Genomic DNA, 25,988 nt, shown 5'->3' on the forward strand with positions numbered 1-25,988 from the left:
GTACGATATAAAATATAATGCATTTTCAATCTAATCCGGGTTATCAAAAATAACATCATACTTCCATACAAAAACATATAATAATAATAATAATAATAATAATAATAATAATAATAATAGATTTATGTTGGTAACTCTATGATCCTTATCTATAATTAATATCTCAAACATGAATTTTGTTTAATACATGAATGATGAGAAAAACATGATGGTGTGCCATGAAACATTAAAATTTGATGGACGATTTTCCAAAACATGTTACTTTATAATGATGTTATTCAAATACAAAATGATTATAATAATTTTATTCAAATTCAAAACAATTTTCATTATTATGATCGGATATATTTGTTGTAAAATGTAATATCCAAGTAAAATGATAGATATGATGTTATAATCAGATGGATTTTTCAAAATATATTATCTTAACAAAAGAAAATATAATAATGCAATATTGTACTAAAAGTACAAGTAAACTAAAATATGTTTTACTATCTTACAGCTGACCTTTAAGTTTTTTAAATCAATTAAGCATGATTCCGTTCTCCTTAATACATAAACATTTGTATATAAATTGGGGACATCATACATAAGGAGAAGACATTATAGACACATAACTAAAAAACAATTTCCAGAGCCTGTAAGCTTTGAATTAGTCAAGAACATAATAATAAAGATAGAAACCCATATTTTAACTTTTACTTTAAGTAACCAATATATTTGTCTATAAACTCTTAGTTGCTAAGTTAAATGTACACCCGCTGTAAATATGTTGTATTACATATAATTTGATGACAAAAAAACATGATGCGATTAAAAACTCTACTTATAAAAAAATAATATAATGTTTATTTAGTTTTTAGAGAAACATAACAATGAAACCTTTTTTTATCTTTCTTCATATTGTTCTCAATTGATGGAAAAACAATTGAACTATAAATAAGATATAGAATAATAGGGTTGTGAGGAATTACTTGAAAAGCCGGCTGGAATGCTTCAGTTCAAGGAGCTACCTTTGTGCTTGAATCAACAACCAACTCATACAAATACAATTTGTCAACCAAAACTTATTCAGACTGAAATTTTTAAACCATCACATGTAAGATTAGATTGAAACTTTGCAAAAATTACTAAAATTCCTCTAATCATGTTTTCTATTTTTAGACTGAAACGTCACCAAATAATTAAAATGCCCTAAATCATATTTTTATAAGTTGACTAAAACCTTGCAAAACTATTCATACTTTGTAAGTTTAGATTCAAACTTTGCTAACTCACTAAAATGCCCCTAACCATACTTTAGAAATTTAGATTGAAACATTGTATAAATTACTAAAATACCCCTGATAATATTTTGTTATTTTAGACTACAACTTTGTCAAATGTCTATAATTTCCATGATCATATGTTGTGGAAGTGGGCTAACGGAAATTTGAGCAAGGGATTCAATATACTTTTTGTTGGAATCCAATGGTTCTCGTGCTTGTTACAACTGCGACTTATGATATTGATGGTTTGGCGAACCTAAATCCTCCTGGCCAAACCTTTTTTGTGCCATCTTTCACATTTTTTCATTAAACCGCATTAGGGACAACCATTAACCATAGTCCATAGTCAAACCCATATACAACCTGCAAATAAAAAAAGAATAAAATAAAATAATTTACCTCAAGTTCATTAAACCATAAAAAGCAAGTCGTTCATGTGCCTAACGAAGGAATTCAAACATGATAAAAGGTCAATATATGAATAAATAACATGGCATGAGTATAAATTTAAGAAATACAAAATTCTCCAAATTAAGTGCATATCAAAAACAACATATAGGAATCCTTAATGACTCGGGTTAATAGGTATCAAAAAATAATGTATTTTCTGAATTTTTTCAGCCATTTAATATGTTTTATAGAGCTAGTACTTTTTCAAAGAAGATGGAAAAATATTAAATCAAAATTTATTTCCATGTACACAAGGGTATCAGTTTATGCATTCTTGTGCATCATAATTTGTAACCAACCTGAAAGGATTTGTTATTTATTAAGTAAAGAAATCGATATTCTTAAAAAAATAACTTATTATAGAATTGTATTTTCAAGAGTAGAATCATTCTTTTCGTAAAAGACAGCAAACATGATCAAGTCATAGGAGTAAAGGATGTAGATTAAGGAGTAGAAAACATACAATAAGTATTTATTTTGTCTATCAATAAAAAGCCACACAAATTTAAGTTTGGTACAATATATAGAGAACCGGATAATCAGAACTTATTATGGTTCGTTGTTGCCTTGTTGGTTTAAACCCAACTGCTACCACGTGTCTTCCAAGACAATCTATTTGTAAGATACTAAATATGCAACATATTGAGGTGATGCATTGTAATAATAATAATGGAAACATGTACGATTTTTCATATCTTTTATATGATGTCAATTTAGTATTATCTATAACTGTTTTCCTACTTGGCATGATTTTTTAATGGTTAGAGATAATAAGCTATTGATATAATTTACCTCAAGGGTATCCGATTTGTAAAGGAGGGTTCACATTCTTCTGAGATAATAATAATAATAATAATAATAATAATAATAATAATAATAATAATAATAATGGCAAAAACAAAGGCGAAAGGCCATGATTCAAAACCTGAAAATTATTGAAGATCCCGTAAATCATTATGAACAAAATGAAATCAACTTCACCAAGATGTCAAACAAACCTAGAAAGTTTCTCAAAATCCTGTCATTTTTAGGAAAAATCTATCTGATAGTTGTAAATGCTAAAACTGTGGTTTCCACGACCAAGTAGTTATCGTGATGATTCTCTCACCTAAAATACCGAAAGCTTTGATGTTATCTTCAGAAAAAAGATGAGTTAGTCGCTGAGAAAATCAGGAGTCCGATTTTGTTAAATCGTAATTAAAAAAAAATAAATAAATAAATAAATAAATAAAAAGCTGACACAAACGAAAAGAAAAAGGAAAATAAATAAAGTACCAGGAAGAGGCAAAAAGAGGAAGACCAAAGAGGCGAACCAGGGCAACTAGATATGACAAAAAGGCAAATATCAGTAATCATCTTCAAATTTCATATGTCTCATCTTCCTTATAAACTTCTTCTTTTCCAGGTTTTGCATAAACTTCAAAAAAAAATCCAAAATTGAACTAATAAAACCTCCCAATTGGGTTTATTCCTATTTGGAACTTGAATGAATATTGAATTCAATGAGATAAAAAAAAAAAGGGACATGGAAGTGGAATCAAGATACCAACTCTAACATGAAACCAAAAACCTAAAAGTAAAAAATCACCAAGAGAAACAAATGAGAAGCACATAAGGATTTTGAAAGCGGTTCAAATTCATCTTTGGAAAAGCCTAACTCGAAGACAAAAATTGAACCTAAGAGGAAGCGGCTATATAAGATATGTTGAGTTACATAGAACAATTCAAATTTGAAGATGATGTTGTTTCCTGATTTATTGCTATTTAATTGTTGATTCTATGGGAGACGAAGATCGATTACTGGATTTCATGCATTGAGAGTTTAAAGTGGAAGGGTATTCTCATAAATTCACTTAGACATTTGAGCGGGAAAATCGATTGGGGGAGGCTGAGAGATTGTCACGTGGCAATTTGATATTGTTTTGTTTTATTAGTATAGGATATGTACCTCAAACTCATGTGACCAAAAGTCATTAAGTAATGTACCTCCAACCCTAGTGAGGTACCATTATCTTGTTTGGTACCCTTAATTATTAACGCAGCCTCAACATGAGACATATGTATATCATTTGCCAGCAGTTGCTCCTTTTGTAACTCCATTATGTTTTTATCCTTATTTGTTGTAACTCCAGTTTCTGGTGGCGATCGTGGGTCTGATGGATATGAACATTTATCAGCATCTCGCCATGTTTGCTTTTATGGAAGCTCATAAAAAGGTGACCTCCCATGTGATAATGTGAGAGACAATACCCTGGGGATGGGATTGTATATGCGAGGTAAAGCAACATGTTCAATCCATGCGGAGCTATAAGACCACCAAACAACACCACTCTCATCAAGTGATAGATGTAACGTCTATATTATAGGTTGATTATCCTCCTAATTTAACTTTATTCAATGGTTACCAATATTTTACATAGGGGTGATAATGGAAAATTTATATAAATAATCATACCCGAAGAACATTAACAAACACATCATAGTAAGTCTACTGTAACCATCGAGTAAGCTTAGATCATCCAATGGCTCGATTGATCATATTGGGTTGTCGAGCACCTAGAAAATATTTACTAGACAAGTCCCCAGAATCCATATCTAACAAAAATCATTTATCATGTTAGCAAACATAAAACGTTAATCTCTTTTAAGGTTTTAGTTTTTTACTTTTTGAAATGATGAAGTTGCAGCCTTCCTCTAGCTGACCGTACAGTTGTTCCTAAATTATCATACCCCAAAGATATATGCGACAATAACAAAAATACACAATTACTTATGTAAAGAGATTACTAATGATATTTAAAAATTAACCACATGATACCTATTGAATTCATCAAAGTTGGATCTCCTTCACAGGCTGATGAGGCACGGTTGTTAAACCCCCTCTCCAACTCCAACTGATATAGTAGACACACAGAGTGCATTCTGATCTGATAAGTCATCAAGAGATGTTTCAAATATGTATTTATATGTTCCAATTTTACCGACTCACTAGTCGTGACTGTAGGAAACACATGTTCCAATTTTACCGACTCATTGTTCAAATTTATTCTACTTTTGTGTAATCTCTTCATATGTCGTAGATCTTGTTTTATCCATTACAATCTTAGCCTCTCATTTGGTATCATTATATCTTTATCAGTTATTTCCCCGTTCTCATCAATTAATAAAAACACCTTAAATTGATTTTGTTTTATCTTGATCTTAGCTTGAAACTCTTTTCTCCACTTTCATGACAATTTACGCTCATTGGTCTTCCCGGTCGACATCTCAAGTGTTTTTTGGCCACCTCCCTAGTGATTTTGACCATATTGTTTCACATGTGATTAACATTCCTCATATGAATGGATCCAAAATCCACTTCTAATACAACCATATCTATAAAATCCTCATACGTAGCACCCTTAAGTTATCCAAACAAATGATTGATTTAGTTAGTTTGGCTCTCGTTCATACACTCATACTTAAGCATAAGTTCGAGAAAAACATTTGGATTTGTGATGTAGATGCCTCTCCTAATAGCACTGTCACCATGCAATCTATGAATGCCTTAATGCTTCATTTACACACAAAGAGGTAGCAAACTTGGGTGAAATGCTACACTTTGAAAGGTAATCAAATGTACATTCTTCTTTTTGAAAGGGTTTGAGACCATCAACCGTGTGCAAAATAGCATACTCAAGCATAATGTCCATCGTCGTCCCTAGTAAGAAAACCAAAACCATCATACATACCCACATACCATTTATTTATCTTCTTATATGAACATTAATATCTTCCGTTGAGACCACTTGTTGGACCATTAGGATGCTCATAAGTACAAGTGATGATCCTCTAACTCTATTTTCCCGACTCCTCTGACTTGACATGTACATAAACACACATAACGTTCTTCACCTACTCCCCTACATAGAACCCCAAAATCATATATATCACAACATATGCTAGCTTTTATTATGTTGTCATTGACATTGAGTGCTTGTTTGTTTTTTGGCAAAAAGACTTTTTGAGCGCTTATATCTACGGGCGGGTAGACATTTGACAAAAGACTGTTTGTTTTTTGGAAGACAAAATAAGTCAAAAATATTTTTTCATCTCTTTTCAGGAAAGACCTCAAAACACTGCTTCTCCTTGTAGAATACATTTCTAAGCTACCTTCGCATCGCCTCCATCCGCTCGTTCCCTTTTACGATTGCATCTCCCAATGGCGATCTCTCCACCGCAACCATCCTTCCGGCGAACGTCAGTCCTTGCTCTGCCTCCATCGCTCCATGTCGTCGTCACCTCCGCCACCGCCCGATCAGATACGATCTGTTCTGTTTCTTTTCGTTCTCCTCTCTCGTTTCTCTCTTCTTCTCTCCCTCTCAAACTGTATAATTAGTTTAAACTCCATTAATGGTGAGTTCCCGTCTACCATTTTCTCAATTAAAAACCTCAATGTTGTTGATTTCTCAAATAACTTCCTATTTATCTCTTTGATTTTGTTTTGTTTAAGATGTAAATTTCCTATTTCCTGCTCTTATTTGAACAAGTACCTGAAACAATCAAAGTGAAACAAGTTATACTTCAACCATAAAAGGGCACCATAAAGTTCATACTGAGATCATCAAAAACCAAATTATCATGTTTATTTTAAAGTAAATCAATAACATAATGCCTGTAATACATCAATTAGGCTCTAATTGATTTCGTTTTGCTTTGTTTAAGACTAGTTGCTCAACGAATACCATGAACATTGCAATCTCCAATTGTAAGCATAGAAAAAGGATTTATGCTTAAGAGAATTCCGAAAAAGACTGAAATACCTTTGAAATATTTTACTGCACCAAATCCAAAAGCCATCATACCAAACTCTTAACTTCAAAGTGTTGGAATAAGGAATTTAATAGAAGAATTAAAGCGATTATAAAATGGTTTTTGAAGTGTTTGAGTGATAATATAGGACAAGGGAAAAAACAAACAATATTTTGTATAAAGACTTTTTGAACGAAGACATGGAAAAATACATTTGGTCCACATGCAGACATGAAAAAAAACTAAAAACGTTTTACCACTTCAAAAACAAACACCACCTGAGTTTCTAAGGCACCAAGACACCTATATTATTACTTTCTTGTCTTTGCAATGCTTGAATACCAAAATTTATACTATCTAGCTTGTGCGCTTAGTCTCTTGAATACAAACAAATTTCCTTAAAACCTTTGTCAATTCTTCACATTCAAATGAAGTTTGATAACAAAATTAAATTACTATCAAAAATAATAATACGCCAACATAAGATACAAACTATTTGGGTCATTTTGTACTGTTTTGAGCTATTTTAGACTAGACTTTTTTCGATACGACTTATATAAGTACATGCAACTTGCTAACATGTTATATAGTAGGTAAAGGATTCATGATCTTGGGGACATCTCTTCAAGTATGAGTGGGTGTGTTTCCCAAAAGCAATCTTCAATTATATTTGGATGTTCCACTACCACTTTCTTGTATGATTTTGTAATCACTCCATTATCTGTCAACATCATCTCCTGTATAAAATCAATCACCAAATTAAAAGTCAAAATCAAACCAAAATGTATTAGTTGAAATGTAAAAAGAGAGAGAGAGAGAGAGAGAGAGAGAGAGAGAGAGAGATGACCTTGTCCCAAAATACAGAGGAGCCATTGCGAAATATGATGGGTAATGTCTTGTAATCAATTTTGAATAGATTTAAGAGCATTTGATTCTTCTCTTGTGTTTGAGTACCCTGTACAACAAACATTCTCATTTAAAATTATAAAACAAAAAATAAATAAAATATATATATAAATATTGGGTCAAATTGTAATAAAAATTGGGGCAAATTTGTAAAACTAGTTTGGACCAAGTTCGAAACAAAATATAAATTTTGGGTCAAAATTGTAAAAAAGGAACAGGGAGCAATTTGTGACAAACTTTCAAAGTTGGTTTACCTTTTAATGTAATAAAGTATGTAAATTGGTGTTTTTGAGACAATTATAAGAAAAGTTGTGACCTTTAAGAGACTTTGAGCTTCCTTTGTGGTTTTTCCAGATTTGACAAGCATCCAAAAGCAAGTATTGTACTGATTGTTTATGTGGCCTACAACAATTAAAACAAAAATAAAAACTCACACAAATGTAAAATAGTAGTATTGTCTTTTTGTTAATTATATATAAAAGAAGAAAAATATACAAAAATTTACTCACAGTCAACTTGTCTCCAAGCAAGATAATCTCGAATAATTTCATATGATGGATAGCAAACAGCTCTTCCATCAAAATTTGATGGATATTTCAACTCTTTTTTAGGGAAATATTCTTTCCATTTCATCACATATGTTGAAGAAAATAATGACACAATTGCAGACACCATTTCACTGCAAGGACAAAAACGGTATTTTTCAAAATTTTCTTTTCCTTATTGATGTTAATTACAAAAAACAAAGAATTATAAAATGTAGGAATTACCTCGGGCGTCTTTGATAGAGTTGAGTATTTCTCTTTAAGATAAAGCTGAAAATAAATATGTTAATTGTAATAAAATAATATAACAAATTCAATAATCAATAATTAAAAAGAAATTAACAAACTTACCTGTATTCATCACTTACTCCATATGCAAAAACAATGTCTTTAAACTCCTCTAAAACAGCAACTGCACATGAGTTCATAAGTTTCAAAGCTTGCTCATCATTAGGCTTCTCAAATCCATGAACCTCAGAAAATCTACTGAAAAATAATAATAAGAAACCAAAATAGAAAATTAAAAAGAAAATTTTAATTTTTCTTTTTTTATTAATTTACCTGTGGAAATGAGAGCCATCTATTCTTATTACAATCCAAGTAAATGGGAGCAACTTGTTCTCAAACTGAAACAATTTCATGTACTCTTGTTTGATATTATTCACATTTTGCTCAAAACAACTTAGATCTTTGCAAAGACAGGAGTAATCATTCCAGAAACTTCTAGAAGCTATATTTTCTGAATGGACGATTATGACCTTCTTCTGCAGTCTTTTTACAGGGGGTTCATTGTCATGGATCTTTAAGGTTTCCTCAACCTACATGATAACTAAAAGATTAGTTCTTTATTGAATGAATACTCAAGTGAATAAATCAAGAAATAACTATTAACTAAATAATAATAAATGGAAATAATAATTATGAGATATAACAACCAACCTCTGTCTTGAGAACACAAGAACCCTGTCGATACATTTGTGGAAGATTTTTGTAGTTGATACCAAATTGTTGGAAAAGGATCTCGTTTTTTTCTTGTTTTTTTGTGCCCTATAAATATAATAAACAATTTAGAATATAAAAAATGACATGAAAGATATTGAAACATATTTTCTAGATTACTAAATGAATCATTAATCATACACACCTTCAAGATTTCATGTGCTTCTCTTTCTGATTTCCCACTTTTAATCAACATCCAAAGGCAAGTGTTGTATTGGTTTTCGCTATGACCTAGAAAAAAAAAAATACAAGACAGATTTTTTTTTTTTTTAAATCATACAAGAAAAATATTTGGTGCTGTTTTTACTAATAATGACAATATGTAACATGTAACGTATAAATTATCCTTCATCTATTAACATAATAGCAACATTATACTTGCATTTCTTTACACATGATAGAAATATGTAACCTGATTTTTTATAAAATGTAATCCATTTAATAGCATATTAGCAAAATATATACATTCTTTTACCTATAATAATAGCAATATGTAATCTACTCACATTCTCTTTGTCTCCAGGCAAGATATGCTTGAAGAACCTCCATTGATGGACAGCATATGACACGTGATTTGAATGAAGGAGTAGATTTCATGTTGTTTTGAGGAAAGAATTCCCTCCATTTTTCCACATATAAAGATGTGAAGAATGAGACAATGAGGGAAAGAATCTTGCTGCAGTGTCAACTTCACTGTTAACCCAATGATACATTATTTATAAGATTGCAATTTGCAAATCATGATTTAAAAAATTAAGAAAACTAATAATCATTATTCTAAATTATCACCTAGCACGCCTTTGGTAAAACTTGGTTTCTTTCTTGAAAATGAAGCTGCAATTCACATCACAAAACTAGTATAACTAAAGATTCATATAAAAAATTTAAAATCTTTATGTATTTATTGATCAATGAAGTTCTCACCTGTATTCATCACTAAAACCATAAGCCAAGATTATATCTGGATACTTCTCAAGCACTGAGGTTGCACAAGAGTTCATCAAATTTAAAGCTTTTTCATCGTTTGGTTTTTCAAACTCATTAATTTCAGAAAATCTGATAAATTTAGTACAAGGTTATGATGATGATGATGATTAATTAAATATAGAATTATGGATTGTTGTAAGTTTACCTTTCAAAATTGCACCCATCAATTCGAACTACAACTAAGTTGGGATACATCACTTCATCTTCAATTTCAAAAGATTTTACATACTCATACTTGCTATTTGCCATGTCAACCTGCAATCAACACAGCAAAGAAATTAAAATTAATAAAGGGAAAAAGATTTTAGATTTTGATTAGTTATCAAATAATGTCTAAAGTTAAAAAAAAATTAATCACTAAATTGTTCATAATCAAGGGGTTGTTTGGCAGGATCTGAATTTTTAACATTTTGTTTGGTTGGAACCTTGGAACTGTTGTGTTGAATGATAAAAATGACCGTTTTACCCTTCTGTATCATTTCTTTCAATTACAACATTGTACTTCCAACCTTTTCCTTGTTAAGACATTGTATTTTGAAAACTATAACATATTGAGACCAATTTGCAAAAAATTAGAATGTAGAAAGTAAAATACTTGCAATTTTGTACAAAAGTTTATAATATACTGATCTTCTAATGATAAAATTGTATTTAGAACTCTGAAAATGTCCATTTGCTAATTATCCCCATTTCCTAATTGCTTTTCACAGCTACCCAAATCTATTATCTCAAGCTATGTTCTGCTTACCCCAAGAAACGACAACACTAAAAAAACAAAGAGGTTAAAAAAGAGCAAAATAACTATAATTTCTTGAACTCGACTTTCAGAGGAAAAAGAAAAAAAATAACAATATATGGGTATCGGATAGTCGTTTTCAGGGCAAAAAAAAACTTCTTGAACTTAATTTTCAAAGGAAAAAGAAAAGAAAAAACTTACCTGTAAAGCTAGCGGAGGCGAAGGCGGAGGCGGAGGCTGCGGCGTTGCAGATTGGTGGGAGGCAGACGGGAGATTGAAGATGGAGGAGAAAGGGGCGGGAGGGAGAAGAAGAGAGGGTCCAGTGTTTTACACTCCAGGGCAAACAATTAACTAGACAAGGTCACAAGGGATTAAAAGCTCAAAGGGGTTCTTAAAAATAACTCTTTACATACCCTTAATTGTTTTTTTTTTTCCTATTTAATAATTTCATTAAATACCTATGCTTATTATCTACCCTAATAAATAAAGATAATTTTGTCAAATGTCAATTTCTTATTGACACATGTCATTTTCTTATAATTTTAAAATTATTTTTTTCCACTTGTCATTTTTATATTTTTTTTCATTTTTTATTCAATTCCACATATTAAATGTCACCTTATAGTAATTAATGTCAATTAATGTATATAGTAAACTTTCCATTTGTGAATTCTTATTTCTATTAATATATTAATAAATTCCATTTGTGAATTTATATTAAATAGTTTTATTATTATAGAATAATTAAGACAAATTACGTAAATGGTCCTTGTGGTTTATTCTATTTATTGTATTTATTTTGAAAGTTTACTTTAAAAAATATATAATTTTTACACCTTCATATTCAACACAATTATTTAAAACATGATAATAATTTTTTATTAGTATAAATTGAATTATTTACTTATTCATCATTTAGTTTATATTTATTTTAAAATTTTATTTTAGAAAATACTTAATGTCTACATCTTTTATATATATATATATATATATATATATATATATATATATATATATATATATATATATATTATGGAAATTGTTTCTTATAAATAGTGAATTTCCATAATTTTTGTCTATTTTAGTCCTTGAACTTTATGTTGTTTTTTTTTGGCAGAATTTGTCTCTGTACTTTGGCAACTTTGATCCTTATTTTTTAGTCATTTTGACACTTTTGGTCCTTGTAATCGATATTTTTACATTTTTTAGGAACCTTTTAATATTTAAAGTTTGGCCACAAAACTTTAACGGTTTGACAACTTTGATCCCTTTTCTATTTAGGAACATTTTAATATTTAAAGTTTGGCCACAAAACTTTAACGGTTCGACTACTTTGATCCCTTTTCTAAAAACTTGTTAATTCCTGCCGTTTTAATTCTTTAGCCATTTTGACACTTCTGGTCCTTACAGTCAAAACTTGTACATTTTTTCATAAAAACATGAACAAAATGGTCTGGGGCAAAGCCCTGACTTGTCATCCTTGCACTTTTTACGTATGTCATATTTACCGATTCAGAAACAACATTAAAAGCTTCTGGCCCACGCGTAGCGGTGGTAACATTTCTAGTTAATATTATGAAGAATATATATATATATATATATATATATATATATATATATATATATATATATATATATATATATATATTGACTATTTTGTTCGTATTTTCTATGGGTTATTCTTCATAATGATTTTTCGTATTCATACTTCATAGGTAAGTGATTTTTCTTTTTAATATTTTTATTAAACATATATGATTATTATGGCTATTAATACTATTAATTTTTATTATTTTTTTTTTTTTTGCTCGTTCGGACTACTTCGTTCGAATTATATGTGTTATTTTTTTTCGATTTTGCTTTTTTATTAGAATTGACATATTATTTTTAGTTTTTGTTATATATTAAAATTGACATATGATTTAGTGGGTTTGGAATAAACTATTAAATAAATAATAGTAAATAAACTATAACTTATTTTTTAATAATCCGGTACAATCACATTGCCTATATCATAATTATTGTATGGTCTATTTGGTTGATCGTACACATTTATTCAGCACTATACAAAGATTCTCATTCAATATCATATGGTAATGTGTTAAAATATCACAATGGCAAAACAATAGGCATTGAATATCCTTCTTGTAAATTAATTTTTATATAACGATCACGATCACAGTAAATGAAAGCAATAGCAATAGCTCTATGATTTGAATAGTGTTAAAGATAATTTATATAAATAGTCCTTAGAATTAAAGTTATCGTTATTAACACATGATTTGTCTGAACGATATATATATATATATATATATATATATATATATATATATATATATATATATATATATATATATATATATATATATATATATATATATATATATATATATATATATATATATTAACTAAACAGGAAAAAACTCAATAGTAGTATGAACTAAAAATAACACATTCATAGTCCGAACGAAAAAATAATACGTGGATAGTCCGAATGAAAAATAATAAATACAATCATATATAAAAATATTTTTCTAAAATACAACTAATTAAAAAACTGACAGTTAACTAAAACTACATTAATAATTGTGGATGTATTCTCCGTATTGCGAAGATCAGACTGTTCACTATATAATTATATTTTTTTTCATGGACTTCTTAATTCTATCATCAGTTGTCTCTGTAGCTGAAGTTTCATCATCAGCTTCAGAATTTGTCACCATTGGATCATTTGTTGTTGTTACTTCACCATTTAAGTTGTTCACTTTCTCAATAAGCTTCATATTTTCAAAAACCAGTTTCTCAAACCCCTTGCAGATTCCAGTTGTGTCTTCATCTCTTCATCTTCCATAACAACATGCTACACCACCAAACAAAAATCGATCATCACTTAAAAATTGTATATAAATTATAGTACAATATGTTGGGTTATGTAAAATGATACAACCTTTTGACTTTGACTTTTCAGATGATAATTGGGTAGCCATAGAATTCTCAAGGTCTTGAATCTTTGACAGAAGAACAGACATGTGTTCTTTCAGCTGCTGGTTTTGGTGGGAAATATCATGTTTGGATGCTTCCAGCTCAATCACCTGCAAGGCTTTCCTTGTTCAAAGTATTTATTTCTTCAACCAACCGGTTTCCTATTTTCTTATTATCACCCTGAAAAATGAGCAATTGTTATAAGGATAATGCTAAAATCAATCGGGATACAAAAATTATTAATACTGACTCACCTCTTTTTGAAGCCATGAATCTTTTTCCGTTTGTAACTGTAAAGTTCTTGTCTCAAACTCTGATGATCAAATCAAAAATGGATATAACAAATCAACAATAAGTAAATAAACATATGTAGCATTTTTTTATAATTATAACAATTATTTTGGCTACTTGAATAAGTTACATCTTTATGATGCCATTAGTTTATTTCTTTTTGTGATTGCGAAAGGTTATTTCTCCAAATCAACCTGAAACCATGCAACGATAAAAACATAAGAAACAATTTGACCAAGTCAACATGAAATGTGAACTTCAAAGCAATGAATGATCAAATCAATTCATCAAAGAAATTGCATAAAATAATTATGAGAAATGTGAACTTTATACCTCCCTTAGTATGTGCACATCCAATTGCTCTTGCAGTTCTTTTATTTTTTGTAGTATATAAGATTATAAGCCTATAAATTGGATAAAATAATTAAGAGAAAGATAGGATATATTAACTAACACATGAGCCACAATAAAGTTAACAAATGCATATCCCAACCTGAAAATAGTTAAACAATCACCAAGCTTTAAACATTTTGATAGGATTAGTAACCATGAAATTTTAATCATCGGTAAAAATAGAAGAGACCAAATATAGAAATTGCACAACAAACGAAAAAATTAACAAAAAAAAAATGATAAGTAAAAACATGGAGCTTGTTTTGAAGAGACCTTGGGCTGGAAGCGCATAAATAATATGAAATAAAAGCATAATATTTAAAAGACAATTGATGATAGTTAATACATACTTTAATGGTGAGTTGTTTTTTTTTTCAAGAAGTAGAAAGCAAAAAATGGAGAAAAAGAGCAAAAAAACATACTTTTTTGACGGATAAAGATTGATGGAACCTTTATGTAATAGAGATGGGATACACAAAAAAAATATTAGATCCACTCTTGAAAAAACTTTGCACCCAAAACCTGCAATATCAAATGGTATGCCAATCAAATGTTCCATTTATGTCCACAGAGAAGCAAAAAAATAGGTCATGTACCTCACATGTTAGTCTAAAAAATGAATCCTCCAATTGTGAATATTACTTGTATTGCATATGTATGTTAGGAAAAATTTAGACCATTATATATTAGTTATAATGTAAGAACAATTAGTTATTCAATATAAAAATTAGTCATTCAATAGTTATTTCTTATTAATTTGTAAGTATCAATAAATAAGTTATTTCTTCTTGATGGGAAACTGTCACGTCTGGGATTTGTCAGGTATTATGTTGCTTTTTATTCAACTTATAATTATGAAATGTTGGGATTTTGGGGCGGAGCGTACGCTGGGCGTACAGGGTGTACGCACAGCGTACATATATGAGGCGCGGAACGGGGAGCCCCCATGCGTACGCTGGGCGTAGGATGATCAGATGAAAACCCTAAATTTTAGGGTTTGCCCCATATTTAAAAAACTTATAACCCTCCAAACCCTTATCGTCTTAGCCTCCCTTGTTCTCATAGCACCCAACTCGAATCCTAACTCCATTACATGTAGTTGAGCTTACTTTGAGCATTTTGGTGTTGTTTTGGTGGTTTTAAAGAGCAATGAGTTTGAAGAAAGAGCAAGGACTTGAAGAGAGCTTGTAGATCTAGAAGTTTGGCATCTTTTCTGACTTATTTGAGGTATCAAGTTCCAAACTTGACCATTGCATGCTTAGTTGTAGTTTTAGGGTGTTTTATGTGACATTTTGAATCCATAGTTGAGATTTCTTGTGTTCTGGTAGTTCCAACCCATAAGAGATGTCCTTTTGAGCTCTTGGAAGCATTTAGAGTCATAAAAATCGGGCCTTGATGGTTAAGCCTCAACTATGCAAGTGTTAGATGGTCATAAAGTGTGTTTAAGGACTTAAATCATGTCTTAACCCCTATCCATGCATGTAAAGACATAAAGTTTGTAACTTTATGGTTTAGGACGTCTTAAAGGACCTGGATCTATGTTTTAGACGTTAGGACTTGATGGATTAAGTCACAAAAGGAGTTCTAAGGAAACTAGGCAGTACGTTGGGCATACCCCTGGTACACTGGGTGTACTGGTTCAACCTCCCCAAAGTGATCAAGACCAGCGTACATGCCAGGTACCCCGCGCATACGCATGCAGAGTGGTCAAATAGATATTTGGGCCTTAGGATGTTCAGCCTGAAAATAGTTGGGCCTCATAACCCACTGTGGAGTACGGCTTCTGGGCGTATACCTATGATATATGGTATTGGGCCTTATTGGGCCTTGGAACTTAAATGGATGGACTTAGGCCTTAATTTAATTGAGAGTTGGGCCTTAGGAGAAAGAGGCCCAATATGCCAAGGATTAAGGAACCTTGCCTTGGGACATGAATTAGAAGTTTGGGCCATAAGGGAGTTCTATTTGGACCTAATGACTGACTAGGGAATTTATTATGTTGAGCAGTTACGAGCCAGCCGGGGAGTACGATTTCGGCATACACATTGAAGTGAGTCTCCCTTCGTAGAAATTGTGGGTCGAAGGCACTAATGCTGGCTCACTAGTATTGATATGACTTAGTAATTGTCTTTGTGATAATTATTAAGGTTGTATGTATTGTTTGATGCTTATGTGTGATATACATGATTTATATGGTAGTGGTAGGGGTGAAATTGACCCTGTAATCGGTTAGAATAAAACTGATGGGTAGGTCGGGCACCCAGGTATGCCGAGCAGGGGTAGGCCGGACACCCCGTTATGTCTGACATGGGTAGGTTTGATGGGTTTTTTGGTCATAAGACATCCTATGTGCTCATACAAACCCTAAAGCTCGGATCTAGGTTTCTCTATTGTACATACTTTGAATCCAAGACTTGAACCCTAATTCTAGCATATGGAAATCAGAATTCATATGTAAATAGGTTTAAGAACATACCTTGATTGTTATATAGCAATAACAATCCAATTCCTCCTTGAATTGACCTTGGAAAGCAGAGAGTCACAAGTGTCACTCCTCTAATGGCTTACAAACACCATAAGCAAGTGGAGAAGGTATAAGGAGAGAGGAGAGGTGTTAGAATTCGTCCCTAGGACTTCTTGGGAAGGGATCCTCGAATTCATAACCCTAGGGGTGTTTATATAGGTGTAGAGATAGGGTTTCAGTCATTATCCTTATCTAGTTGCTTATCCACCAAGCAACCAATAAGATAATCCTTGAATCCTTATCATACTCGAATTCTAAGGCTTTCCAACCTTAAATTCGTTCACCATACTTATAAGATAATTCTTACCTTATTTTGTAACTATCACATAATTACAAATCAGCCCCTCTAGTTTAATTAATTACACTTGATCACAAAATTAATTCTTAATTAATTATTGACCAATATTAATTAAACAAATATGATTTCTCCTTTAATATATTATCCTTATAACATATTAATAAATCATATTATCCTCTCTTTCTATTTATTTCTCCAATCAAGTTGCTTTGGTGAAGGCAACCCAAAAGGACCATGCACCATCGGGTCAAGTACATACCAAAATAGTTATGGACTTAGACACTAATCCAACAGTCTCCCACTTGGATAAGTCTAACAACTATTCTGCGTATGACTTCGGATCCCGATCTGCAATCGTAGCTTTCCAAAGCCGCTGTCAACTCTGATCATATCAAATACGCGTGTCCTTAGATAAGGGATCATATATTCCTCCATTCTAGATATCATATGAGATATGATTTCAAATCATTCTCTTTGTACTATATCTCGATTCCCGATTTATGACGACTGACTAATTGAACAAATCAAATTAGCCCTAGCCCGGCCGAGCATTTACGTTTGTCATCACTAAACCATCAAGGGGCCCAAAGATATCGCTTTTATTCTACTTTGAATAAAAGGAACGGATAAACTTTGATACAATGCTTGCTTGTACTCACGCACCGAATCACACACAACAATATGTTTTATAACACCAAGTTACTAGTGCGTTTACATATTATCAATGTGCAACCGATTTGCAAGATACAACTCACACATCTCGGTTTCAAGAATATAAGATGTTATCGTCTCACCAATCACTCGTGATACAATCCATGGAGTGATCCAAGTGAGCGTGGGTCTAATCCAATGCTCAAATCTCATTCATAAGCACTCATGAACGTTGCAGCAAACATTTGCTTATGTCTAATACTCTTTTAGACAATCCACACACCAATTCACGACAGTCTTCATTCATATCTACTTCCAACATATGAACGACTGTGGCCCGTTTGAATAATTTGATTATTCTTAATAAACTCAATTATTCTGGAAGTCAAAACATGCAAATGTGAAACACAAGAATAATACTAATCCCATATGGCCTCAAACCTTTGAGTATAAATAAAACACCTTTTATTTATCACCATATTGATTACTCATTATTTGTCGTTTCGGGTAATCAACTTCTTACTTGAATTCCAACACTTGTCTCATGCTCCTAGTATGCACACAATGTTTACCTATGGTTCTTACTTTGTGAAATAGATCACATTGAACACATTTCCAATCCTTCTCATTTCACAACTCCAAATCCGTTTTTCATAAGTCAAAGAATATCCAATTCTTGCTACTTATAGAATATGCTAGATTCTAACATTCTATGCAACTATCCTTTCGTAATGTCACTGCACCAAAGTCACAAAGACTATTGCCAATGATATTACAAAGTCCTCTATCGGAGATTGTTACAAGACAATTCCATAGACGTGATGTCTCTCACTCAAAGTACATTCTTTGAACATCCTTTTGTATAGAAGTTTCTAATCTAGTCATAGATTTCTCAATATTCAATTCCCAATATGGACACACTTCCATATGTTCCATATGACAACTCATTCTTAATAGAATCTTATCTATTCGTAATGATGTCGATATGGTCCATCCAATATGGAACCATTTCCATATTTTTCAATACTATACTTCCAACTACTCACAAGCGACCAATCCTCGTCGATCTTTGGATTGTCCTTTGATAGTTGTTTAATTGTTTTAGTCAAAACCAATTCTAGTCCCTTTTCCCTCTAAATGCTCTCGTCATTTGGAAAATTTTAGAACGGTCCAACATTAAAGCATTTGCAATCGATCCTATACCCGAAGCGTATGGGACACGACGCATAATGTTTTATTTGCTATGTTCTCAAAATTCGAATTGTGAAAAGGGATGCCGTAATCATTATCGAAATTTTAAGAACACACTATGTACTTTTGACTAAATTTATTAACATTTCTCAACCTAATCCTTTAGATTTGAAATGAAGCATAATATTCTCTCCCTTAATTATAGTAAAACAACCTTTCAACTATTACAACTTTGCAAAGTATGACTCTTGTTTTCTATAATTAATATTGCTAACCTCGCAATACTTTCCTTAATAATCATACAATCATAACATTTATGCTCCCACTATCATGATGATTATTATAAAACATAACACTTATGCTCCCACTAGCTTCGACATGTATTCATAAACATCTTAACTTTCAGAAAACAATACTTATTGAATTTCTTAAGTTCATGTTTCTAATACTTAGTGCTTTGATAATCCTTTATCAATGCTTCTTGAACTTATACACATTTGCCTTCGATAGTTCATATGTGTGTCTAAACAATTAAGACTAATTGCCAAACCTCACAATTCAAATTATGGAAAGGGATGCCGTAACCATAATTGAATTCGAGAATGCAATTTTACAATCACTATCTTCTTAAAATCTGTCTTAGTGAAAGCATTTCCTCACAATCATTTTCATGAAGGAGGAAATCTTATGACACTTAGATTTTTAAACGGTGTAAATGTTCCTATCCATGTAAATTTGTCAAAACCAACGTTTACGACAAATTCAAACTCATATGGATCGAACTTTCTTAATCTTGATTTCTTGCCTCATGGTAGCACAGCTGCCCACCATGTCTTCCAAGTAGTTAAGCAGCTCACCTTTTCCTATCAATGTACCTTTCATTGATTAAGGTGCTTTGCCTTTTATGCGTTCAACATGAGAACTCATAGAACTCACATGCATAATTAACTCGATTGGATTGGCACAGAATCAAAATAATGTCAACACGATAGGTTGTCAACCTCAACTCGTGTGCTAGTGATGATAGGTAAGGTTTATTTGATTTGTTCTTGAAACTATTCAAGACCATTAAGACTCCCACTGACTCCTTGACATATACGATTCTTTTGTCAATAACCATTTCTTTGACAAACAAATATTCAAGAGTTAGTGTAGCTTTTATCAAAACACTTCATAAATTGGTACTAGTTGGCCTTTGTCTTATTCAAGACATCACAACTTCCTACATTTGATGAATGTTATAAACCTTTAATACTTTTCACTCATTGTCACAATCTTAACTTTAAGACTTGTTTTGGAACGAAATATGATTGACTTATTGATTTAACCATTTCTTCAATTCTTGATTCCTCTTCTTGGACATACAATTGTACTAAGACTCACTTAGAGGATCAATTGAGATATGGTTCTTAATCATTAAGACCTATCATAAAGCATAAAAGGTACTCTCCCTTCTTCTTAGAATGGAAAAACTTTTATCTTTCTGCCTACTTGATTCTTCTTATTCGTTCTACTATTGATCCAAACCCTTTAATCAATTTAGAATTACACTTAATCTTGTAAGTATAATCATATTTACTAAGCCTTTAGTAAGTCATGACGAATATCTTTGTTATTCTTATGGTGAACTTGATCAACACACTACTTTGTGTACTTGATCTCCTAGTCCTTCACTTGACACTTTGTCAACGAATTGGTCTAATTTCCAAATATGAATTTCTCATTCATCATGCAACCAAGTTGCATGATTCCAAATTTCTGTCCGATTGAAACTTTGGGCGATAAGAAACTCTCCCTATTTGGTAAATTCTTGACATTTCCATAAATAACATAAACAAGAATCATATCCATTCGTTGTAGAAATATTCAAACATCGATTTTCATAATGATTTCATTGTAAGGAAATAAAACAATTAAATAAATAAGTCAAACAAAATTTATTTTATTTATAAAAGCAGCGGAAAAATTTGTCCTTACAATGCAAAATCCATTGAAAAACTATGTACAAAAGAAAATTTCTAACAACTCTATCATAACTTTCTAAGCTCAAGATCTAATCTTCAAGTCCATGCGATCGAGATCCATCTCTTGTGATTAGATTCATCTTGCTTTCTCTTATCAAGCTTCCTTTCAAAACATTCAAATGCAATCTTATTACATCATGTATTAAGAATCAATGAATAGGAGCTTAATTGAGTTAGATAGTGGATATTTACCTAAAGCGCAGTCATACCTTTGACTCTCCCATCTCTTAGATCTCTTAGGTAATTAGGGCAACTTCGTCTCCAATGCCCCTTCTCTTGGCAATAAAAGCAAATTGACTCTTTTGGAACAACACATGGAACTACTTCAGACATCGCCTTTCTCTTATGATCAAACTTTTCGATCATTGCATGTCTTTCATTGCCATTGTCTATATCCATAGAGGTCTTGAAGGCAGATTCACCAATCAACTTTGCTTTTCTATTGCGCCAAACCATTGCTGATTCGGCAGCAATAAGCATATAGGTGAGATCTATAAGGGTCACGTTGTGGTTCGTCATATAGTACTCTCTTACGAACTCACTATACGAGTTAGGAAGTGACTGAAGAACCCAATCAACAGCCATTTCCTCACAGACAACGGATCCCATCATACTTAGTCTATCAATGCGCGACTTCATCCCTAGGACGTGTGCACATACCGACTTTCCTTCTTTATGTTTCCTTGCCAATAGGGCTTGAGTGATATTGAACCTTTCAATTTTACAATCTTGTGGGTTAGGGAGAATAATTGGAGGAGGAAGAGGAAGTGAAGCATGATTTCTTGTTCCTCGATCGAATCGTGGAATATCATCTTCATGTGGAATGCTTGTTCCACGGGATTTGAGAAGACCATAGTTGTCGAACTTTGACATCTACAAAACGGGAGAAAAACGAATTCAAGTTAGTTGATAGATTGAGTCCTTGGTAGATCACCCAAATGAAATTCCAAGGCTAGGACCCAACACAATACGCTACAACCTAGAAAAGGGATGCCGTAATCTAGTTGCAGAATATTTGAAGGTAAGTGAATGACGATTCACTAATTTCCACCATGAAAAACGAAAAAGAATTTTAAGTTTTAAATCTATGAAAACTCCTAGATCCTTTGAGATACATTGAACTTTCAATGGCATGTTTATATCTCGATATGCCCCTCTTGTTTGTGACTGGGATGCCGAGGATCACAAAGCGGGTGTGAATAACCATGCAAACTATATGGTGCCCTCACATGTTACAGTCACCTATTCGATGTGCCGGTAAACCACACACGCTCCACCGAACTATGACAAACATTGAGTCACCCTTTGCTACCTTTGCTTAGACCCATTTAGTGTGCCGGTTAACCACACACGCTCCACTAACGTCTTCGCAAGGGCACAAAGTGTAATTTCATGGAATTGCATCAATTCACTTTTGCCTAAGTAACTAAGATTGGGAATTTTGTGAAAACATTTAGTTACTTTAGTAATTCATTATACTTATAATGGAAGGTTTCGTCCTATCCTACCCGTTCGGCTAACGACCCTCCATTAGTCAAGAGTGCGGTGGGTAAGAGTGGATACCCATTCAATCGCCATTTTATAGACAATTTCCTTAAACACCCCTTATAGACTAGCTTCGTGAATGAGGCCTACTAACGGTAAGACTGACTTTTACTCATACATATATATAATGTTAGACTTTTAATGTTATATATATAGTATAGGGTGTATTTTATACTTTTAAAATATTAGGTGGTCTAATTTAACAATTATACTTTTAATTCAATTAAATTGTAAACCTAAACTTTTATGGATTTATTAAACTTCTTTTAATTATACACCTTAATTAATTAATAAAACCATAAGGGTATGATTTGAACTTTTTCAAAACAATACTAGAGTATTAGAATTTAACATTCCTAATTAAACTTTTAATCAACTTTTAAATTCCAAAACTTGAGGGCAAGTTTTGAAACCTTTTTCAAAACATTAGGGTTTCAACTATTTAAATTTCAAAACAACAAAGCTTTTGGGGTTCAAATTTAAACTATAAAACCTAAAGGGCCAAATATGAAACTTTTCACAACAACAAGGATCAAATAACAAATAATTCAAATTAACATTTAATCACATAATTATCCATATTTGATGATTTCTTGCAAAACAATTTATCAATTTACTTAAAACAATTAATCAATTATCTTATAAGGAAACAATTATCTTATTAATTGATAAATATCTTCAATTAGATTAAAATTATAGTCAAATATATCATATAATCGGATTAATATTAATCTAAGATGATAAGGTAATTATCCCAATGCAAAAACAGCAAGAAATCCCGAGATAAGCACTGTCTGACGCACCGACTCGCCGAGTCACCCTCTGGAACTCGCCGAGTAGGGACAACTCGCCGAGTCCACAGTGGGACTCGCCGAGTCCATCAAGCAGAACACCAAAAATCGAATTTTTGAACATATCAAGCATCAATACAATAGAAACCAATCATGGCTCTGATACCACTGATGGGTTTTTTGGTCATAAGACATCCTATGTGCTCATACAAACCCTAAAGCTCGGATCTAGGTTTCTCTATTGTACATACTTTGAATCCAAGACTTGAACCCTAATTCTAGCATATGGAAATCAGAATTCATATGTAAATAGGTTTAAGAACATACCTTGATTGTTATATAGCAATAACAATCCAATTCCTCCTTGAATTGACCTTGGAAAGCAGAGAGTCACAAGTGTCACTCCTCTAATGGCTTACAAACACCATAAGCAAGTGGAGAAGGTATAAGGAGAGAGGAGAGGTGTTAGAATTCGTCCCTAGGACTTCTTGGGAAGGGATCCTCGAATTCATAACCCTAGGGGTGTTTATATAGGTGTAGAGATAGGGTTTCAGTCATTATCCTTATCTAGTTGCTTATCCACCAAGCAACCAATAAGATAATCCTTGAATCCTTATCATACTCGAATTCTAAGGCTTTCCAACCTTAAATTCGTTCACCATACTTATAAGATAATTCTTACCTTATTTTGTAACTATCACATAATTACAAATCAGCCCCTCTAGTTTAATTAATTACACTTGATCACAAAATTAATTCTTAATTAATTATTGACCAATATTAATTAAACAAATATGATTTCTCCTTTAATATATTATCCTTATAACATATTAATAAATCATATTATCCTCTCTTTCTATTTATTTCTCCAATCAAGTTGCTTTGGTGAAGGCAACCCAAAAGGACCATGCACCATCGGGTCAAGTACATACCAAAATAGTTATGGACTTAGACACTAATCCAACAAGGTTGAGCACCCGGGTATGCTCAGCAGGGTAGGTCGGGCACCCAGACATATCTGGCATTATGTTTATGATTTGTATGTGGTATGGTGGGGGAAACTGTTGGATTAGTGTCTAAGTCCATAACTATTTTGGTATGTACTTGACCCGATGGTGCATGGTCCTTTTGGGTTGCCTTCACCAAAGCAACTTGATAGGATGAATTATGGAGAGAAAGGATTAAATATGATTTATTAATATATTATGAGAATAATATATTAAAGGAGAAATCATATTGTTTAATTAATATTAGTCAATAATTAATAAGAATTAAGTTTGTGACTAAAAGAGATTAATTAAACTTAAGGGACTGGAATTGTAATTATAAGATAATTGCAATTTGGGATATGGATTGCCATATATTAAGGAGTGGACGAATTCTATGGGGAAACCCATGAGAAATCGTCCAAGGCCTTAAGGAAAGGAGTCCATGGGTTGCTTAGGGCTTAAGCATCCAAATTAGGGTTTCCTTGTTAGATAACCCTAATAGCCTAACTATATATACATCCCTTATGACTCAAAAACGTGGCTAAGACTTCTCCTAGGGTTTCACACATTTTAGGGCAGCCTCCTTCACCTCCCCTCTTCATCCTCTTGCTCTTGGTGTTTGCGAACCATTAGAGGAGTGACATTTGTGACTCTAAGCTTTCTAAAGTCAATACAAGAAGGATTTGGGATTGTTATTGCTACATAACAATCAAGGTATGATCTAAACCCTAATTATATGTTATATTGATTGTCATATGCTAGATCTAGGGTTTATAGTCTTTGATAACTTGCATGTACAATAGAGAAACCTAGATCCAAGCATTAGGGTTTGTATGAGCACATAGGATGTTTTTATGACCAAAACCCATCAGTGGTATCAGAGCCAGGTTGGTTTCTATTGTATTGATGCCTTGTATGTTGGAAAAATTCCATTTTTGTGGTTCTGCATGATGGACTCGGCGAGTCCCACTGTGGACTCGGTGAGTTGCCCCCTACTCGGCGAGTCCATGGGGGTACTCGGCGAGTTCGAGCGTCAGATGGAGCTATTTTCGGGATTTCTTGTTGTTTATCTTTGAGATACTTGCCTTTATCATATTAGATCAATATAAATCCGATTTTATGATATATATGACTATATTCTTGATCAAATTGAAGATATTTATCAATTAATAAAATATTTGTTTCCTTATGTGATAATTGATTAATTATTTTGATTAAATTGGTAAATTGGTAAATTGTTTTGCAAGAAATCGTTAAATAAATCAAATATGGATAATTATGTGATTAAATGTTAATTTTAGATTATTTGTTATTTGATCCTTGTGTTATGAAAAGTTTCATATTTTTCCCTTTAGGTTTTATAGTTTAAATTTGAACTCAAAAAGTTTAGTTTTGAAATTTAAATAGTTGAAACCCTAATGTTTTGAAAAAGGTTTCAAAACCTGTCCTCAAGTTTTGGAATTTAAATTTTTGATTAATAGTTTAATTTTGATGTATATTTAAATTCTAAACCCTAATGTTTTGAAATGTTTCAAAACTTGCCCTCAAGTTTTGGAATTTAAAAGTTGATTAAAAAGTTTAATTTAGGAATGTTAAATTCTAAAACCCTAGTACTGTGTTGAAAAAG

The 25,988-nt window shown here is 31.9% G+C and overlaps 1 protein-coding gene across 2 annotated transcripts; it reads right to left on the minus strand.

Annotated features, from left to right (window-relative positions):
- Positions 1-6,902: 6,902 nt before the first annotated feature.
- On the minus strand, positions 6,903-11,041 carry LOC111881383 (tRNA(His) guanylyltransferase 1). 2 transcript variants are annotated; one of them, XM_023877778.3, is made up of 14 exons: positions 10,884-11,041; positions 10,092-10,201; positions 9,884-9,938; positions 9,749-9,793; positions 9,466-9,635; positions 9,105-9,190; positions 8,900-9,007; positions 8,522-8,778; positions 8,312-8,443; positions 8,186-8,230; positions 7,925-8,094; positions 7,732-7,817; positions 7,357-7,464; positions 6,903-7,246 (listed from the first exon to the last, which is right to left on the minus strand). In XM_023877778.3, exons 2-14 carry the CDS (start codon positions 10,108-10,110, stop codon positions 7,112-7,114), a joined length of 1,416 nt encoding a protein of 471 aa, XP_023733546.1. In that variant the 5' UTR covers positions 10,111-10,201; positions 10,884-11,041; the 3' UTR covers positions 6,903-7,111. The 2 variants fall into 2 exon arrangements, with proteins under 2 accessions (XP_023733546.1, XP_023733545.1); XM_023877777.3 differs by having other exon boundaries at positions 9,884-10,015; positions 10,884-11,009.
- Between the last annotated feature and the right edge of the window lie 14,947 nt (positions 11,042-25,988).

Source organism: Lactuca sativa, chromosome 7, assembly GCF_002870075.4.
Source record: "Lactuca sativa cultivar Salinas chromosome 7, Lsat_Salinas_v11, whole genome shotgun sequence".
NCBI lineage: Eukaryota > Viridiplantae > Streptophyta > Magnoliopsida > Asterales > Asteraceae > Lactuca > Lactuca sativa.